Source organism: Vicia villosa, linkage group LG2 (genome assembly GCF_029867415.1).
Source record: "Vicia villosa cultivar HV-30 ecotype Madison, WI linkage group LG2, Vvil1.0, whole genome shotgun sequence".
Taxonomy (NCBI): domain Eukaryota; kingdom Viridiplantae; phylum Streptophyta; class Magnoliopsida; order Fabales; family Fabaceae; genus Vicia; species Vicia villosa.
This window is the reverse complement of record NC_081181.1, coordinates 224,808,163-224,826,271: the sequence shown is the minus strand read 5'-3', so window position 1 is coordinate 224,826,271 and position 18,109 is coordinate 224,808,163. Positions and strand designations below refer to the sequence as shown.

Here is an 18,109-nt window from a genome sequence, read left to right as displayed (position 1 = left end):
CATAATGCTGAAAACAACCTCCTTTTCCATTGATTATAAAAAGGATCGAGCATTCATATTTTCGGTATCCAAGTTTTGTGCGCGGAAGCGCTGTTCATAGTTTTAGGCATAAATTCACTTTGTAAAAGTGGTAGTTTCTCACATTGAGGAACTACCACACCATTAGTTTTAGGCCTACAATTTATGTACTCTTGGATTACTATCTTGCCGACATTATTTCAAAGCTTTATTCAAGTTTCAAGATTTGTTTTGTTCGTAATTTTATTCAAGTCTATTTCGTCTGCTTTACTTCCAGGTTCATTTATTTGCAATTATTTTAATTTCTTGCTCTTATAATATTTTTTATCATTACAAATCTAAATATGCACACATTCATGGTTAATAATTATAATTTCATGTTTGTTTCTTTAAGTATGTTTAGCTAAATCGATTAGATATCGGTATGTAAACTAATATAACCAAAGGGATCCGAGTTAAACTGGCCTAAATCATATTTTATTAAAAATCACCTTTTTCTGGTTTTAGTGTCTAATTGAATTTATTAAAAGTTTATAAAATCAACAAAGCGGAAGTTTGAGATTTTAAAACTGGGCTAAGGTTAGAAATCAATAGAGTAAGAGTTTGAGATATTTAACCGGATAGTAGACAATGCACATTAGTTTTAAGGACAGCGAGAGCGTATTAGAACTAATTAGATATTTATTTATTTTTAAAAAGTGTTTTTAAACTCGGCGGGACAGCGAGAGCGTACATTAGGGAATATTAGCATAATCTAAGTCAATAGAGCGAGAGTTTGAGACAATGGTTTTTAAGTAAATAATATTTACATGAAAAGGGCATTTTATTAATTCTGTTGTTTTCCAAAAGCGTTTATAAATCCGATGGGACAGCGAGAGCGTACATTATGAGTTAGGATCGTAGTCTAAATCAATAGAGCGAGAGTTTGAGAAGAGGACTTTTAAACTGACATAGTTAATAAAGGATTTTTTATTTGATTAAAAACCTGGCCAGTGGAACTTTGGATTTCCTAAGTTAGACGAATTACGTACAGGTTTCCGTTTATTAATATTTTATCTAGATTTAGTATTATTTTTTCCCTAAAACAAAATTAAAATATCGCTAGCCTTAACTTTACAAAGCAGCGATAGAATATAGTAGGTTGACATTGGTCCCTGTGGATTCGATATCTTTTAAAACTACACGACACGACTGTGCACTTGCAGTCTTCCGACTAATAGACACGTAAAGTCGAGATCAACACTTAGCATTTTCCATCGTAGTTATTAGCACTCTTTGTTGACTTTACTCCAGCTAGAATTCTTAGGCTAACAAATGCCCCCAAAAATGCCACTTTTGATATATGTAATCAGATGGAAGAAAGGTGACATTTTTTGTAACTATTCGACACTGTTTGGAGTAGCATGTACATGTCACATCAGCTAGACACCTTTATAGCCATCATGACTAATTTCTACCAAACTGTCACGTCAATGACATGGGTGCAGTTGATAATCATTGCTCCAATTTCAAAGGACAATCAGGTCCACACGATTAAACCTCATTAAGGAAAAATATTTAATAAAAATTCCTTCAAGAAATTCAAACGCCAAGTGTCCGTTTTTGCAGCGCCACTTGTCTTACTTTGTTGGGGAAAAATCGAAACATTTCACATTATAAATATCTCCTCATTTTTATTTTCCTCTTTCTTCTTCTTCTTCCTCAAAAAGTTGTCACTTCTCAAACCCCCATACCATTTCAATCTCCATCTTTATCAATATTCAAAGGAGAACAATGGTTTCTTCCTCTACATCAGGACTTCCAATTTCCCATGCTTTTGAAACCAATGCTTTGACTGTTGTTGATAAGGGCAACTATGTTCTTGAGCCACCAATAGAAGAAGAGAAAGCGACGATTTAGGCTTCTCAGATACTTGTCCCTTTATCCGGTACAGTTAAAATAATATAAACTGAATAACTACTCAATTAGTTCTCCAATAAAAAAATACAAACTGGATTACGTAACTTCAAATTATCCAATAAATTAAAAAAATATACCGGATGACATTTCTGACAGTTATCTGGTACAAATACGGCGTTTAAACTCTAAAATTTTGGAAAACATAAAAGAATAGTAAACAATAAAGTAATAAATTAATCAAAATTATACAAATGTAGAGTTAAAATATTTTATAAAGTATAAAATTATCAGAATAAATATAAGAGTATGAAATAAAACTTTTTTTATTAAATAGATTAGGCTAGCTTAGACTTAAATAGATCAGCTAAACGTAATAGTCTTCCCCTATTCCATCCCTACTTCAAAAATAAAATTTGAGTTGTAATATTTATGGTAATTGACTCATGCGTTAATTGATCCGCTCAGAAGCCTAATCGATTAGTTAATTCAAAGAACAATGCCATATACGTTCGTAGCAGTTTAGTTGTGTAAAGATATAAGGGCATCAATCTCGACTATAAACTTGAGTGGCTTCACGGTTTTTAATGACACTATGTCATGGTGTCTTGTATATTTGACTTTACTGTGGCTTTGTATAGTGGCCAAAATTTTAATAGTAGCTCTGCACAGGCACTGTGGCTTAGCCCAAGATAATGTAAAATTTGAATATATTGTGAAATATCTAAGACTCATTTTAGAATTTTAGATGAGTGGTATAGATATTTAGAAAATATAGTTGAGTTGTTTAAATAATTGAAAAGTGTGAAGTAATATATTATATTAAATAAAACTTATTTATATCATTAAATTGGGTGACATGAATGTAAATGCTCTAATTGACACAAACTTTATTTACATTTTACTTATTTTATTTTTTATTTTGTCTATCACACCCTCAAAATTCTAAAATGTAATTATGTGATGGTTTTAACTATTATTAGTAAAAACTTACTTTTATTGATCCATAAATTATGATTTTGTTATCTAAAGGATCTCAAAGTTAAATGATACAATTGAGACTAGTTTCATGATTGTAAGTGGGAATTCATATGCTATATATATTGAAAAGTTGAAAGAATTAAAATTCAAGAACTCAAAACGCTATAACAATAGGAAGGTAATAGTCACTTTTATCTTTCACTTTAAGCTTATTAGTTTTGATTGTTATGTTGATATCAACTGTTTTGTTATAAGGAATAACATAGAATCAAAAAATTGTGGCTTTTATTTTAGCATTTAGTTTATTAATCTTGATTGTTCTATTGTTAACAATATGAACATAAAATAATAGAATTAATCTAGTGATAAACACGATATATCTAAATCTAAACTCTCTTACAAAAATTCAAAAAATTCATTTGATGTCTTATCTCTATGACATCTATGATATTCCAGATAAAGGGTAGAGGTGTCACCATTGCATAAACCTTTGATGTCTCATCTAGGACACAAATGTACGTGGCAAGACATAACATGCATGCTCAATATTTTTATCCTAAGACAACAACACGTATAGTTATAACCGTATAACACCAATCAACAAAAGAAAAAATAAGAGCAATTAAACACATCCAACCAAAGTAGTAATAACCACAGCTTAGTATATATGTTCATATTTCTTTGATACCTCATGCTATCTAGCTCTACATTTTCACACTATACCAGTTCTATCAAAAAGCATCAATTAAGAAAAATAGGAAACATGCAGAACCAGTTGAAAGATCACAACCACACAGTACAAATGCAACACAGCAACAGCATGAAGCTAAACGAGAAGAAGGTAAAAGATTTGATGGTGAATAAGAAGAGACTAGTGGAGATACCGTACACAGCTTCACTAGCACAAACAATGAACACACTTGTAGCAAACAAAGTAGTGGCGGTTCCGGTGGCTGCGCCGCCCAGTCAGTGGATCGGAGCAGGAGGGTCAATGATTGTTGAGGCTGATAAGCAAACCGGAGCTGTAAGGAAACATTATATAGGAATGGTTACTATGCTTGATATTGTTGCTCATATAGCTGGTGATGATCATTTGAGTAACAGTGATTATGTTATTGAAGATCTTGATCAAAGAATGTCTGTTCCTGTTTCTTCAATCATTGGTCATTCCTTTGAAGGCCTTAGCTTGTGGACACTCAACCCTAATACCAGGTTCTTAAATTTTTTATATCTTTTTAAGTTTTGTTTATATCAGAGACGTAGACACATTTGACCGAACGAACGAACTTCGTGTTCGCTTTTCTGGTTAGTCTGTTAGATTGTATGGAAGTGTTGAGCAAAGGAGTGCATCGAGCTATGGTACCTACTGACAGCCAAATAGAGAACACAAACATATCAGCTGGAGTTGAACTTGTTGAGTCTTCTTCAAGTTACCAAATGCTGACTCAAATGGATGTGCTGAGGTTTTTGAAAGATCATAGCAATGAGATACAAAGCACTCTACTTTCACGTACTGTTCAAGATTTGGGAGCTATCACCGAGAGAATTTACGCCATCACTGACCGCACAAAACTCATTGATGCTATCAAATGCTTGAAAGCTGCTATGTTAAATGCTCTTCCTATTGTTAGAGCTTCTGATGTTTGTGAGGATGATCACAAACAACACATCAATGTAAGTTTTCTCTTCCTTGCCCTTTTCACAAGCAACATATTAGGACACTTTTATCTAAAATTAATGATCCTTTTGCAGGGAAGATGCAGGAAACTTGTTGGTACAATTTCTGTGACTGATTTAAGAGGATGTTACATACACACATTGAAATCATGGTTGGGAATAAGTGCATTGGCTTTCACTGAACAAATTGCAACTAGTCCTTTGTATACAGCATCTGATACACCGAATGATATTGGTAACTCTACAAGGGAGCTTGTGACATGCTATGCTGATTCCACTTTGTCTGAGGTAATCGACAAGGCGGTTGCGAAACATGTTCATCGGGTTTGGGTGGTTGATCAAGAGGGTTTGCTTATAGGTGTTGTGTCTCTTAGTGATGTGATTAGAGTTATACGGCAATCTATGTTAACAGATTCAGATGCATGAATATGTTTGTTAGAAGAAACATTTTGTGCTAACTTGTGAAAATGTTGTAGTTATGTATCTGCATCAATGTTTTTCTTAGTTCCATATGTTGTTTGGTTTTTTTGAGCAGTTCTTATGATGTAAAAGTTTTGGTTTTATATTATAAAAAGAAACTAGTTTCAAATTATAAAAAGGCAAGTTAAGTAAACCACATGGTTTGCATTCATTAAGTGATTTCACATGGAATGAAATTGATAAAAATGGTTAATGAAAGGGAATGTTTGAATTTTTTAACATTTCATTACCCAACTACGGGGATACTCTAGCCCAACCATACAAACAAAACCAGTTACCTCCTAATCAAACAGTTTAAAGGAGATATAAACCAATCATACAACAAATTACAAACAGGGCTACTATTGTTTTCTATAGCAGTAACGTTATTACATGTTTAATAAAAAATGCTAAGAGTTTCTCCAATATTATGATTTTAACAGTAATAACATGTTTAATCAGAAATGCTAAGAGTTTCTCCAATTTTATAAATTTAACACATTCTGATTCTAGAAATGCTAAGAGTTTCTCTAATTTTATAAATTTAACACATTCTGATTATTCTGATTCTGGAAGAAACCTGTGGTGTTTACAACCTTCCTCAGTGACTGACTGTTGTGGACAAAACAACTAAAATTAAAGTATTTATATTCTACCCTTCAACAAACTTTTTTTTTAACTATAAAAGGAAGATTGAAGACAAAAGACAAGAAGAATAGTTGCTAATCTACTCTACAAAATTTATGCTGAAACGTTGCTCAATTCTCTCTGAAATATTTTTTTGTAAAGTTTTGTAAAAACAAGTGAACTTTTGTTCGTTAACTTGCAGCAAGTGAGTTTTTGTTCATATACTTGCTAAAACACTTTTGTGTTTCAAAATTTCTCAAAAACACTTTTCTATAATCAGTTCGGTTATAGTGGATTAAGTCCTTGTTGAAAAGGCAAAATCACCTTGGCGGGTGGATTGGATTAATTTCGTTAACAGTGAATCAGGATAAAAAATAAATGTGTCATTTATTTTTGTTCTTATGTTCCTTGTTCTAGACTTGGGAGGAATTTTATTTTATACCTTAAAATCCAGTTCAATGCTGTTGTTTATCATACGACATAGTCAGTGGCAGATTTCAATGAATCATGATACTTCAATGCTGCCGAATCGAATCTGATACGGTGGTGATATGTGACTTTTCAACTTTTAAATATTCTTAATTGCCTCAATTTTAACAGATTCTTAATTGGCTTCTTACTGGTTTTCGAAGAGCAATGGAGGATTGTGTTTATTAGATATCAAAATTGAAGGGTATCGATTCACGTGGTCAAAGAGTAGAGGAACGCCACGCATGGTTGATGGACGTCTTGATAGAGCTATGGCTAACACTAATTGGTTGGAGTTATACCCGAATGTGACACTTCTTAATATTTTGGCGTCGCACTTGGATCATAATCCCATATTGCTCCATTGTGATCATTTGCAACGAAATGAGTATAGTTATTGTGAGATATTGGATCGAACTCTAGTATTGTCGAAGGGTAGCTTCTTGGTTCGACAGTTCGACAGAGTTAAGCATGAAGTCGAAGGATTGTTCACATGCTGGTGTCGAAGTGTGCATGCTGTAGTCGAAGATGGGTCTAGCATGCAGATGTCGAAGATGCTAGGGTTGCTAGCATGTTAAATTAGGTTTTAGTGTTTAAACCCTAATTTGTTAAGTTAGCTTGTTTATTAAGTTGGCTTGTGTAATGGGCCTTGCTGAAAAAGCCCATTAGTTAGTATGTTAGGTTTTATTATAAATAGCATACTAGTCTCTCATCATTGCTAAGCTGCAAATCCTAATTTAGGGTGAGAGAGGTTATTTGTTATTCTTGTAAACTTGTAATCTTGTTTTAAGAGAAAGTAAAAGAATAGCAGTTATAACCAATTCTTGTGTTCTTCTTCTTCCTTGTTCTTTATTCTTCTCTTTCATTATACTTTGTTCTTGGTATTGAATTCACAACAGTTATTCATTTAAATTAAAAAGTCAATGGTTGTTGGAGGAGGATGTAACTGAAATAGTAGCATTCGGCGGGAACATATACAACACGATGGAATAGGGAGACCAGATCGGGGTTGTGCCGAAGAACTTCAACGTTGGAGTAGGAGGAAGAGAGCAAGGTTTAAAGAAGAAGTGAAGGACTTTGAGGAGGGAAATGGAGTACTACCATAGGTTGAATGACCAGGAGAGTGTGGAGAAGCTGTTAGCGGAGGAACGAAACACAACCAACTGCTTGTTAGAGAAGAAGTTGACAGGAAATAGAGATCCAAAATGCATTGGCTCAAGGACAAAGACTTAAATACAATTTTTTTTCATATGACAGCTACAACAAGAAGAAAATTAAAAAAAAAATCTATACGCTTATCGATAACAACATTATTGAAATGAAGAATCATGTGGGTTTGCAAGAGGTAGTAAAGCATTGTTTTGATAATTTATTTAACGATAAGCAAGGCTTCCATGATCCAATTTTAAGTCTCATTAAACAAGATAATAAGAAACTATTGACACCTATCTCTAAAGTATAATTGTATGAAGCTTTGAACCTTATGCATTCAGATAAATTCCATGGCCATGACGGGTTTAATCTGGTGTTTTATCACCAGGTTTAGGAGATATGTGGTGATGATAACTTTACTGCGGTTTGTCATTGGATGGATAGAGGTTTTTTTCCCGCCAATATCAACGATACCAACATCTTCCTTATACCAAAATGTGAAAACCCGAAAACGAAGAAGGATTTGAGACCGTTATCTTTATGTAATGTTGTGTAAAAAGTGGTCCTGAATCTTCTAGCTAATAGACTGAAGAGGTGCTTGTCTAAGTGTGTCTCGGAGGAGCAAGTTGTGTTAGTTGCATTTAAGGTAATTCACAAGCTAAAGCGCAAAACAAAAAGGTAATATAACAGTTAGCTTCCAAAATTGACATTAACAAGGCCTATGATCGGGTGGATTGGAGCTTTATGAGAGGGATATTAAGTAGCATGGGCTTTTCAGAGAAATGGATTCATTGGATGATGATGTGTGTGTGACTTCGGTGAACTATCCGGTGATGGTTAATTGGGATCATGTGGGATCTATTCAGCCATGAAAGGGTTTGAGGCAAGGAGAGTCGCTTTCTTCATACCTCTTTATACTTATAGCATAGGGCTTATCTTCTCTCATCTGGAGAGCAGTATACAAAGGAGACATACATGGTATCAAATTTGTAGGGGGCACCTTAGGTGTCTCACCTACTTTTTGCTGACGATTATTTTCTCTTTTGCAGGGAAAATCTATTTGAAGTTTGACACCTAATGGAAGAGAATTAATTCGTAGAGGTGTCGTCCGTTGTCTAATTACGGAAAAGAGGTTATGGTCAAACCAGTTCTTCGAGCTATACCTGCTTATGTTATGAGTGTGTTTATTTTACCGGACACCATGGTGGAAGATATATAGATGATGAACTCATTCCGGGGGGGGGGGGGGGAAGAGGTGGTAATAATAAGGGGATTAGATGGCTTGCATGAGAGAGTCTGATATATCCTAAGAAGGAGGGAGGCTCGGGGTTTCATGATTTTAAAGTTTTCAACATGGCTATGATGGTGAAGTAGGGTTGGCACATTATGGTGGCGAAGTAGGGTTGTCACATTATGGCTATGGTGGCAAAGATTCTATATGGTGAAGAGACATCCAGTTGCTAGGCAACAAACTGATAGAAAATTTACATTGGTTTGTTGATAATGACTCGTGAAGGAAAGAGAATGTCAAGAAGATTTCTTTCTAGAAACACAAATGACTTGGACATCAACCTTTTATGTAAGCCTTTCCCGATGTTTTCACTCGGGAAGGCAACAAGGATGCTAGAGTTATAGAAATGGGAGAATGGAATGGTAATGATTGGTACTGGAATTTGGATTCAATAAGGGGGCAGACCATGAGGATCAGTTGCATTATTATTACACATTACTGGAAATCATAGCAGGAGTGAAACTAAATTGCCTCTGCAAAGATAATTTTGTTTGGATGTAGAATTTGGATGAATTTTCAATCCACACCGTGTACAAAGTTTTGATGAGGGGAGTGAAGCTAAGTCAACAACCCGAGGAAACAACATGTAATCTTAGGTGTTTATGGAGAGCACATGTTCCATCAAGAATCAAAGTATTTTGCTGAAAATTATTTTTAAAATGAATTCCCACAAAATAAGAGCTAAAGAAAACGATGAGTGATTCAAAATGAGCTTGATATGGTGTGTGTTTTTCTGTTTTATGGCGGAGGAAAGTCTCAAGCACCTTCTTTTTTTATGTCCGTTTGCAACAGTAGTTTGGATCCAAGTGTCTCAATGTATCTTAATGGAACATTTACAAAAAATTGATGTGGGTGATCATTTCAGAAACTTGATGACCAAGCTGAAGGGAAAGGTTCCAAAATGGAAGGAAGGTGCAATGTGGCTTGCAACATGTTGGTGTCTATGGATTAAGAGGAATAGAATTTTACTTAAGAATGAAAGATGTATTGTAGGTGACAATTTCAATGACATAAAAATTATTGTTTGGTAATGGTCTGTAATAGAGAACAAGGGTAGGTGTTAGAACAAGATTGAGATCTATGTTCATAATCTGTTTTGATGATAACAAGCATATATTTTGTGAGTAACAATTTTATTACTAATGGTTTCATTGAGTGTGTAGATGTTATGCTAAAAGGCCTTATACGACATTCATCAAAACAAGAATAATAATTATATCAGAAACAGGCTTAAAGACTTACAAGAAGGAAGATGGTCTTACAAGAAGGTGGTTTTCAAGATGGTCTTACAAGCATAACAATCAGTATTGAAGAAAAAGATGAAGATCAATGCAATAGAAGCTATCAACTTGAAGAGCTGTTGCTCCATATCTGCTTATTAAGAAGGAAGGAAGACGGTCTTACAAGAAGGAATTACAGTTAAGAGTTGAAGCTCTAATCTCCTTACTCAAGAAAGAGAAGACCAAGTAAAAGAAGCAATTTGAAACAAGAGTTGTTGCTCTTAAACTGCTTTCAGAAGAAGAAGATCTCATTCAGAAGTTGAAGACTACAAGATATTCTTTTTCTTGTAATAATATGTAAAACACAAGAGTTGTTGCTCGTATTGTGTTATTTCTTAAGAAACTTCTGATAAATTGTTTAGGCACCAGAAGTGACTTCTAGTCAGTGTGTCATAAACAATATGCATTTAGTATAGGAGAAAAATCTGCTTGATTAGAAGCATACTTGTAATTCCAGAAGAACAAGTCTAGGTTGAATTGGTGTTCCTTGAGTATCCTTCTGATTCGGATATTTGAGATGTCCAAAAAGTCTATTTAGACTATTGGAGGTGTCTAGGTCAATAAACGTTATATGTTGCTGAGATCACTGAACGGTTCATTGTCTAGGGTTAGTCACTTGCGGGTAGCTTGTGCAGAGGTTTCTAGGTTGATGAACGTTATATCCTGCTGAGATCACTGAATGATTCATCATCTAGGGTTAGTCACTCGCGGATAGCTTGTGCGGATGGTTAGTCACAAGAAGGTTGCTTGTGCAGTTGTAATCAAGATTGATTATAGTGGATTAAGTCCTCTATGGAGAGAGGCAAAATCACCTGAGGAGGGTGGACTGGAGGTAGCCTTATTGAGAAGGTGAACCAGGATAAAAATGAACGTGTCTTTTATTTTTTGAACCTTGTTTTAACTCAGACTTGCTATGCAATCCTTATTCAAAAGTTTGCTACACTATGTCAGAAGTTCTGATAAGGAAAAGAAACTAAATAAAAGTGTGTCTCTTTGGTTATGCATTATCATGCTTCCGCAATATTATCTAAAGCATATCTAAAAGGACGAGACATTAAAAGAAAGGAAAGATTTATCAAAAAAGGGAAAATAAATATTAAGAACACAATTCAAACCCCCATTTCTTGTGTTTTTCTCCACCTTCAGTGGGGACTGGGTAAATTTTTATGATTGGTGGAAATGCCCTTTTAAAATATGATTAAGATGTTTGTAGTCGTAATTGGGTAGAGTATCCCTTGTACTCATTCAATGAATTTGCTTATGAAAAAAAAAACCAAATTAAATATTATTATTATTTTAAAATTTTCAATTTTGTCCTTATAGTTTCCAATTTTTATAAATTGACCCTTAAATTTGTTTTAAAAGTTACAAATTAGTCATTAATAATTTCAAATTTTACAAATTAGTCTCTAAATTTTTTAAATTGTAGTTTTATCCTTATTTTTCAAAATTTAAATTTGATCCCAAATTTTAACACTTGTAAAAATGACTCAAAACTTTAACAATAAATAATTTTAATACTCTATAAAAAAATGAATTTAAAAATTGGTGAGATGGGATGATGTTTTTCTTCCTGTGGATGAAGGTGGTTTAGGCCTGAAGAAATTAGAGATTTTTAATTTGACTCTTCTTCATAAGTGGAAGTGGAGAATTTTGGAGGATTCAAATTTTATTTGGTATATGATGCTTAAGGCTCGTTACGGCGATATTAAGCTTCAGATGGTGGTTGAAGGAGGAAAGCACGATAATTATAGTTCGAAATCCGTTTGGTGGACGAATATCTTGTCTTTAGAGAAGAGAGTTTCCGGGGATTTAGTTACGAACAATTGTTCTTTTGATATTGGAGATGGCTATTTGACTTCCTTTTGGCATTCTTTATGGATGAAGGAAGGAATTATTAAGTTATTATTTTCGTCTTTATTTGCTATTTCTTCTTTACAGTATGTTTCCGTAGCTTGCATGGGAGCATGAGATGAAGGTGAATGGAAGTGGAATGAGCTTGGTATTCCTCTGGTGCCGGAGGATTTGAAGACTCATGAGGAGGAATTGCGGGCGCTGCTACAACACCATCACCCCTTGGCTGCCACTTCGGCCAGCAGCGGTCTCTTGGACCGGGTTAAGTGGCTTCGGCCGGGACAAGACTCGTTCTCGGTCTCTTCTTGCTATTCGGTTATTGGTATCTCTTCCTTGAAGTATGTCCCTCCTAACCGTTTTGATTTTGTCTTTCCTCTTATATGGAAGGTCGAAGTTCCGCTTAAAATCAAAGCCTTCGGGTGGAGATGCTTCAAGTATAGGATTCTAACGAAGGATTTGCTTCTTCATCGAGGTATTTTATCTTCTACTTCTAATCTTGGTTGTGTGCTTTGTGAAGAATCCGCTGACTCTCCTATCCATCTTCTCTTGGCTTGTCGTAAGGCGGATGAGGTTTGGAAGGAAATGACGTGTTGGATAGGATTGACTAACTATAAAGAGGTGGACTTTAAAGAGAGTTTTTGGAGATGGAGCTCATTTTGTAAATTAAAGAAAGTGAGTAAAAGTAAAGTGGGGTGTGTTTGGTTGGCTATCATTTGGAAATTGTGGTTAGTTAGGAATGGCATTATTTTTAGGAGTACGGTTTGGAACACCCGAGATGTGGTGTGGAGTTGTAAAGCGCTCTTATGGCGGTGGTTTTTATAGGGAATATTCCCCATACCAATTGTAACTTTTATGAGTTTGACAAAAACCCATTGTTCTACTTAAGTTAGATCTCAATTGGTGGGTAATTTTCCTCTCGAGATTTTTTCGCCTCGTCTTTTGTAATCTTGATCGATGAACTTTTATTCCCTTTAGTGAAATCTTGCTTAAAAAAAAATATATTTCAATTGAACTGAAATTGCTTAGAATTTTAAATATATACAATTACTTCATATAAACACTTTAAGACAATTTGAGTATGGACTTTTTGTGTCAAATACCTCAATTTCCTTTATTTTTAGTTGATGTAGAACTTAACCACTCACACTTAAATGTTAAGAGAGTAGTTTTATTATGGTTAACCTTGAGAAAAAAACTAGTAAAGAATTAATGATATTAAAAGGGTTGAAAATATAAAATTGGTTTAAAATTGCAAACTAATTATAAACTAGTTCATAAATATAAATTGGTTTAAAACTAATTTTAAATTGAATTTAAACCATTTTAGTAATTAATTGAATTGTTATTGAAGTGATTATTGCAAACTAAATCGAACCATAAATATAATTTGGTTCAGTGTAGTTCATGAACTATGAACACCCCTAATTGTTACCCACCTGGATTGAATAATCCAACAATATACTTTTTTTAGACCTGATGTACTAGTTTTTACCTTGAAAATTACTAATACTAATGGGTGGTTATGCTAGGGAGCATACACATGTTACTACTCCCCCTATTAGTATAATTAATGCTTCCATAGTTATTATTGTTGATTAAGTGATTTCAAATATAAGATGAATTGGGGTTTGAATTATGTTAGTTGGTTTTTATTTTAATTTTTCGGCAAAAAATTAATTTAAAAGTTGACCGGTTTAAAGAAATAAGATGAAATAAAAAATACGAAAGGAAGATAAATTGCACCCATAAATAAAAATAAAAGATAAATGATAAATTTCACAAATATTTTGAAAATATAAATATGGTGATGATAAATAATCTTTTTTCATTCTAACAAAATTATTTTTTCAAAAAATATCAAATATTTTTTTTATATTTTTAAAAAAAATCTGTTTTGAAAAGTTTTTCCTTCCCCTTTCAAACTTTCAATTAAAGCTTAAAAGTTAATTAAAATTCAAAAAAGAAAAAATTTATAAGCAAAAATTTAATAATTCACTTATTAAGAAAGTTTGAATTTTTGTATTTTTTTAAATATATTTTATGGGAAAGATGTAAAAACAGTTTTAATTTGTTGTTGTTTATGAAAAAAATGAGTGAGAATCTAAATTAAATATGATTTATATTTAATTTTATCTTAAAAAAGATGCTTAAATGAAATAAAGTTGATGTTTTTTTATTTATAATTTGTTTAAAAAACATATATGGCTTTTACTTATAAACCTATACGGAGGGAGTGTGTTAGAAATAGGTATGATAATCCTGGATATCTTCAAGAATCGTGTTCGTTCACTTTCCGAACAAAGTATTTCGACCCTATTCTTGTCTGGGTTCACGAAATCTTTGCGGGGATAATTCTCGAAGAACAATCTGTTTCTGACAATGGAGAACAGATTAGAATGTAGAGGAAGTATATTTCTCGTGTCCGAAACCGAGGCCAAATGACTCCTTATATAGGAGATCAACAATAGAAACCGAAATGACACACCTGTTCGGTAAAAACAGTTATGTTGGTTGGGAAACGACGCACCTGTTCGGTAAAACGGTTATGTCGGTTGGGAAAGTGTGCAACTATTCAAACGAAAATTTCGTTCGGGGCGCTGCCCCGCACCCTGCCTGCTGACCTGGCAGCGGGACCCCAGTCAGGGGCGCTGCCCCTTGGACCCCCGACGGGGCGCTGCCCCGCACCCCGTCAGGGGCTCCGCCCCTTGGAACCCCGTTTCTATTATTCTTATTCAATTGCACGTTTGGCTCTACGAGCGTGCACTCCGCACTACCCTAACTCGTTTCAAGCTTAACGCATAATTGTATCGGCCTACAGTAAATCACATTATTACCAAAATACATTGATGATACTAAAATCACCAACAGAGTGTGTATATATATATGTGTATATATATATATATATATATATATATATATATATATATATATATATATATATATATATATATATATATAAAAGATATATTGAAAAATAATGTGAAAGGTGTGATAGTTAGATTAAAAAATAGAAAAAAGAGTTATTGCTGTAAAATATTCGAAAAATTGACCATGTTAAAAAGAAGAAAAAAAAGAGTCATTTTCCAAAAAAGCATGCGACCCAGAGAAATGGTCTCTTGGCAATTTCATTGGTGAGCTATTGTTTTTCTCTTTCTTCAAAATCACTGATTCCAAACTCACCGGTAACAATAGCCCTGTTAATTATTTGAAAATGATAACGAGTGGTAAAATTAGCGGTGGATGTTTAATTTTTAAGGTCAATAAGACAAGAACCGATGATTTGCAATTTCCAAAACAAAAGTGGAATGAAACAATAATGATAAGCAGACAGACAAAAGACATTGGTTGTTGGAAAGGAATAATGTTACTGTAAATAGGCACGGGAAGCCGGAGATAAAAAGACATGGTTAAGAAGTTTGTGTGCATGTGTATTTTATTTTAGTCTTAGGCTCTGTTTGGTAAAACTAGCTGATAGCTGGTAGCTTTTAGCTGGTAGTTTTTAGCTGGTAGCTGATAGCTTTTAGCTGGTAGCTGATAGCTGATAGTTGATAAGCTAATGTGAGTGTTTGGTAAATTAGCTGTTTCATTAGCTGATAGATACAAAATGACATTAATGACATTTTAATTAATGAGGGTAATAATATATTTTAGTTAAAATAATAAGGGTATTAATGCAAGAAAAACTCACAAGCTAAAAGCTACAAGCTCAAAAGCTACTTCAAATAGCTTTTGGAAAAAAAGCTTAAAACTAGTAAAAAAGCTACAAGCTAAAAGCTAAACTAGAGTTACCAAACAGAGCTTTTTTATTAATACGAGCTGAAAAGCTAAAAGCTCTTTTTTTGTCTTACCAAACAGACTCTTAGATATGCTATGGCATTGGTATCGTCGCCTCAAAAAGTTACTAATGTCCTAAATTAAGAGGATTCCTATGTTCTATTCCCTGATGATTTTTTTTTGAAAGTACAATTTCAGTATTTGAAATGATTCAATGTTAAATTTTAGTTCGTGATCATTGTTTATAAAAGAAAGAGAAAATTTATCATTACACCAAAAGCTACATCAACACCGTATATACATACGGTTACTTGTACTTTTGGTTTTTTTTAATAATTTTTTCTAGCCTAGATTTTTGTGCCAGAGTTAAATTGTTTTGAAAAATCTAAGGTATACATACGGTGTATAGACTTTTCAGTGTACACATAGCACCCCTGTAAAAGAAAACATTGTGATATCAGAGGTGGTAATAAAAATTGCACATATAGATAGACTTAACTAAAATTAAGTATATAAAATAGCATTAGCATGGCCTTAATTTATTTAACTTACTAGCGTGTGATGTGAAGTTGGGTCCAGTTTGCAGTTTATGGCATGATGGTGTGAAAAGTATAGCAGTCATGCTTTGTAAGCTTAGCGTTTAAGAAAGTAGAAAAAGACAAAACATTTATCGTCTTATATTCCTCCGCCTGACTACCTTTGGTTAAACTTTTCATTACGCCACCTATCCTGTCCGAAGAACCTTACCTTAATGCGCCTTCAGACTCGGACTTCAAAGAAGTCGATAAGTGGTGTGAAAAATTAATTACATAAAAAAGTCTAACCTAACTTAATTGATTACTTCATTCATCTCAAATTATAAATTATAAGACATTACGTTTTGATTATTTTATATGAATTAAAAAATCTAATTATTATTTTATGAATTAAAAAATCTAATTATTATTTTATGAAAATATGAAATGATATATGAGTTTACAAAATCACCCTTCAATAATTATATTCAAAATTAAAATTAAAAGAATTTAAAAAAATAAAAATAGTAGAGAGTATATTATACAAAAAGTTATTAAAAATATATTTAGAATTGTAAAGTGATTTATAATTTAAGACAAATATTTTTGATAAAGTGACATATAATTTGGGACAGAGGGAGTATATAACTCAAAAAAGTACTATCTTTTGGCAACTTTTTAATCAAAGGTGGCTCAATCAATAAGGGTTATGTTTTAATTAAAAAAAATAAAAAATAAAAAATATGAATTTATATCGAATTTTAAAAAAATAAATATTAAATTTTATATTTTGAAAATAATTTATTTTCCCAAATTATAAAGGGGCGTTTGTTTCAAGTCTAGAAATTATGTTCTCAGAAATACATGGTAGAATATAGGTTTTTTTCTAGCTTTTCACCATCGGTATACTCCGGTTCGGGGGGTCCGATCGCAGTTGTGTGAGATCGGGAGTCAGTCCTAGACTCAAGTGGTTCTAGTCCACTCCCGATCGCAATTGTAAGGGATCGAACTGTGATCCTCCCTATCAAATTCAGCGCCAATCACCACTAGACAAACTAACGATTGGTGAATATAGTTATTCTCATGTTTGTTTCAAAGTTTAAAAATAATTATTCTTAAAAATAAAAGTTTCTTGAAATGAAATAACTTCCGTAGCTTCCAAACTTCTCATGGTTTTATTCCCATGAGAAGAAGGTAGGTGGGAATGTTTTTTCCCATGAAATTTCACATAATGTTTTTTTTAATATAACTACTCATTTTTTCAAAAACATCAAATTATATGTCAAACACATTCTAAAATAAATACCCAAAAATAAAATCTTCATATTTTTATTCTTAGGTACCTTATTCTTGGAAATCTTTTATGAATTCTTGAAACAAATGCGCTCTAAGACGTTTTGAAGAAATTTTTTGTCCTAAATTATATGTCACTTTACAATTTTAATATAATATTAATATATTTTTTCTAATATACACTTTATCATTTATTACTCTTCATTTTTTATATTTTTTTAATTTCTCTTTCTAATATAATTAAAAATACATTTTTATGAAGTCATACATCATTTCACTTTTCCATAAAATAATAATTACATTTCTAAATTCGTGAGAAATGCCTAAAGCATAAAATAATAATTACATTTCTAAATTCGTGAGAAATGCCTAAAGCATCTTATAATTTGAGACAGAGGTATTATATGTTTAAACTTGTTTTTAAAAATCAGATGTAAAATATATTTCAAAATAATTCATAATTTTATATTTGCTTTTAAAAAACATGTGTAAAATGTATTGTTTTACTAATTAAAAAAAAAAAAAGAGTTAAATAATTTTTCTGATCCGTGTAAGTTAGAGAGACCCTTTGGTGATAGCTTTATCACCTATCCACTATGCCACTTTAAATTTTTCTTTCATAGTTGCAATACATATGTATGTATTATTTAAACATATTATTTATGGTAATGTTTATAATATTTTCAATACTTTAAATGAATGCAATACTTAAAAATTAAAATGTATATATTACCTAAATATATTATTTATTGTGTTGAGTTTTTTGACAAGAAAATTTTAAAATATATAAATACATTATTAAATACCTTATTAAATTTTTAAAA

At 32.6% G+C, this 18,109-nt stretch overlaps 1 protein-coding gene across 2 annotated transcripts; it reads left to right on the top strand.

Annotated features, from left to right (window-relative positions):
* The first annotated feature begins 3,547 nt into the window (after nucleotides 1–3,547).
* Nucleotides 3,548–5,084, top strand: LOC131648354 (SNF1-related protein kinase regulatory subunit gamma-like PV42a). Of its 2 annotated transcripts, XM_058918113.1 has the most exons (3): nucleotides 3,554–4,107; nucleotides 4,206–4,569; nucleotides 4,648–5,084. In XM_058918113.1, exons 1-3 carry the CDS (start codon nucleotides 3,587–3,589, stop codon nucleotides 4,996–4,998), a joined length of 1,236 nt encoding a protein of 411 aa, XP_058774096.1. In that variant the 5' UTR covers nucleotides 3,554–3,586; the 3' UTR covers nucleotides 4,999–5,084. The 2 variants fall into 2 exon arrangements, with proteins under 2 accessions (XP_058774095.1, XP_058774096.1); XM_058918112.1 differs by having other exon boundaries at nucleotides 3,548–4,107; nucleotides 4,206–5,084.
* Nucleotides 5,085–18,109: the final 13,025 nt, after the last annotated feature.

Bases quoted from the DNA above. Each gene is read 5' to 3' on its own strand.
- LOC131648354 (XM_058918112.1), top strand. From the start codon at position 3,587: ATGCTATCTAGCTCTACATTTTCACACTATACCAGTTCTATCAAAAAG. The intron at 4,108-4,205 runs GTTCTTAAATTT...TTTTCTGGTTAG, and splicing joins ACACTCAACCCTAATACCAG to TCTGTTAGATTGTATGGAAG.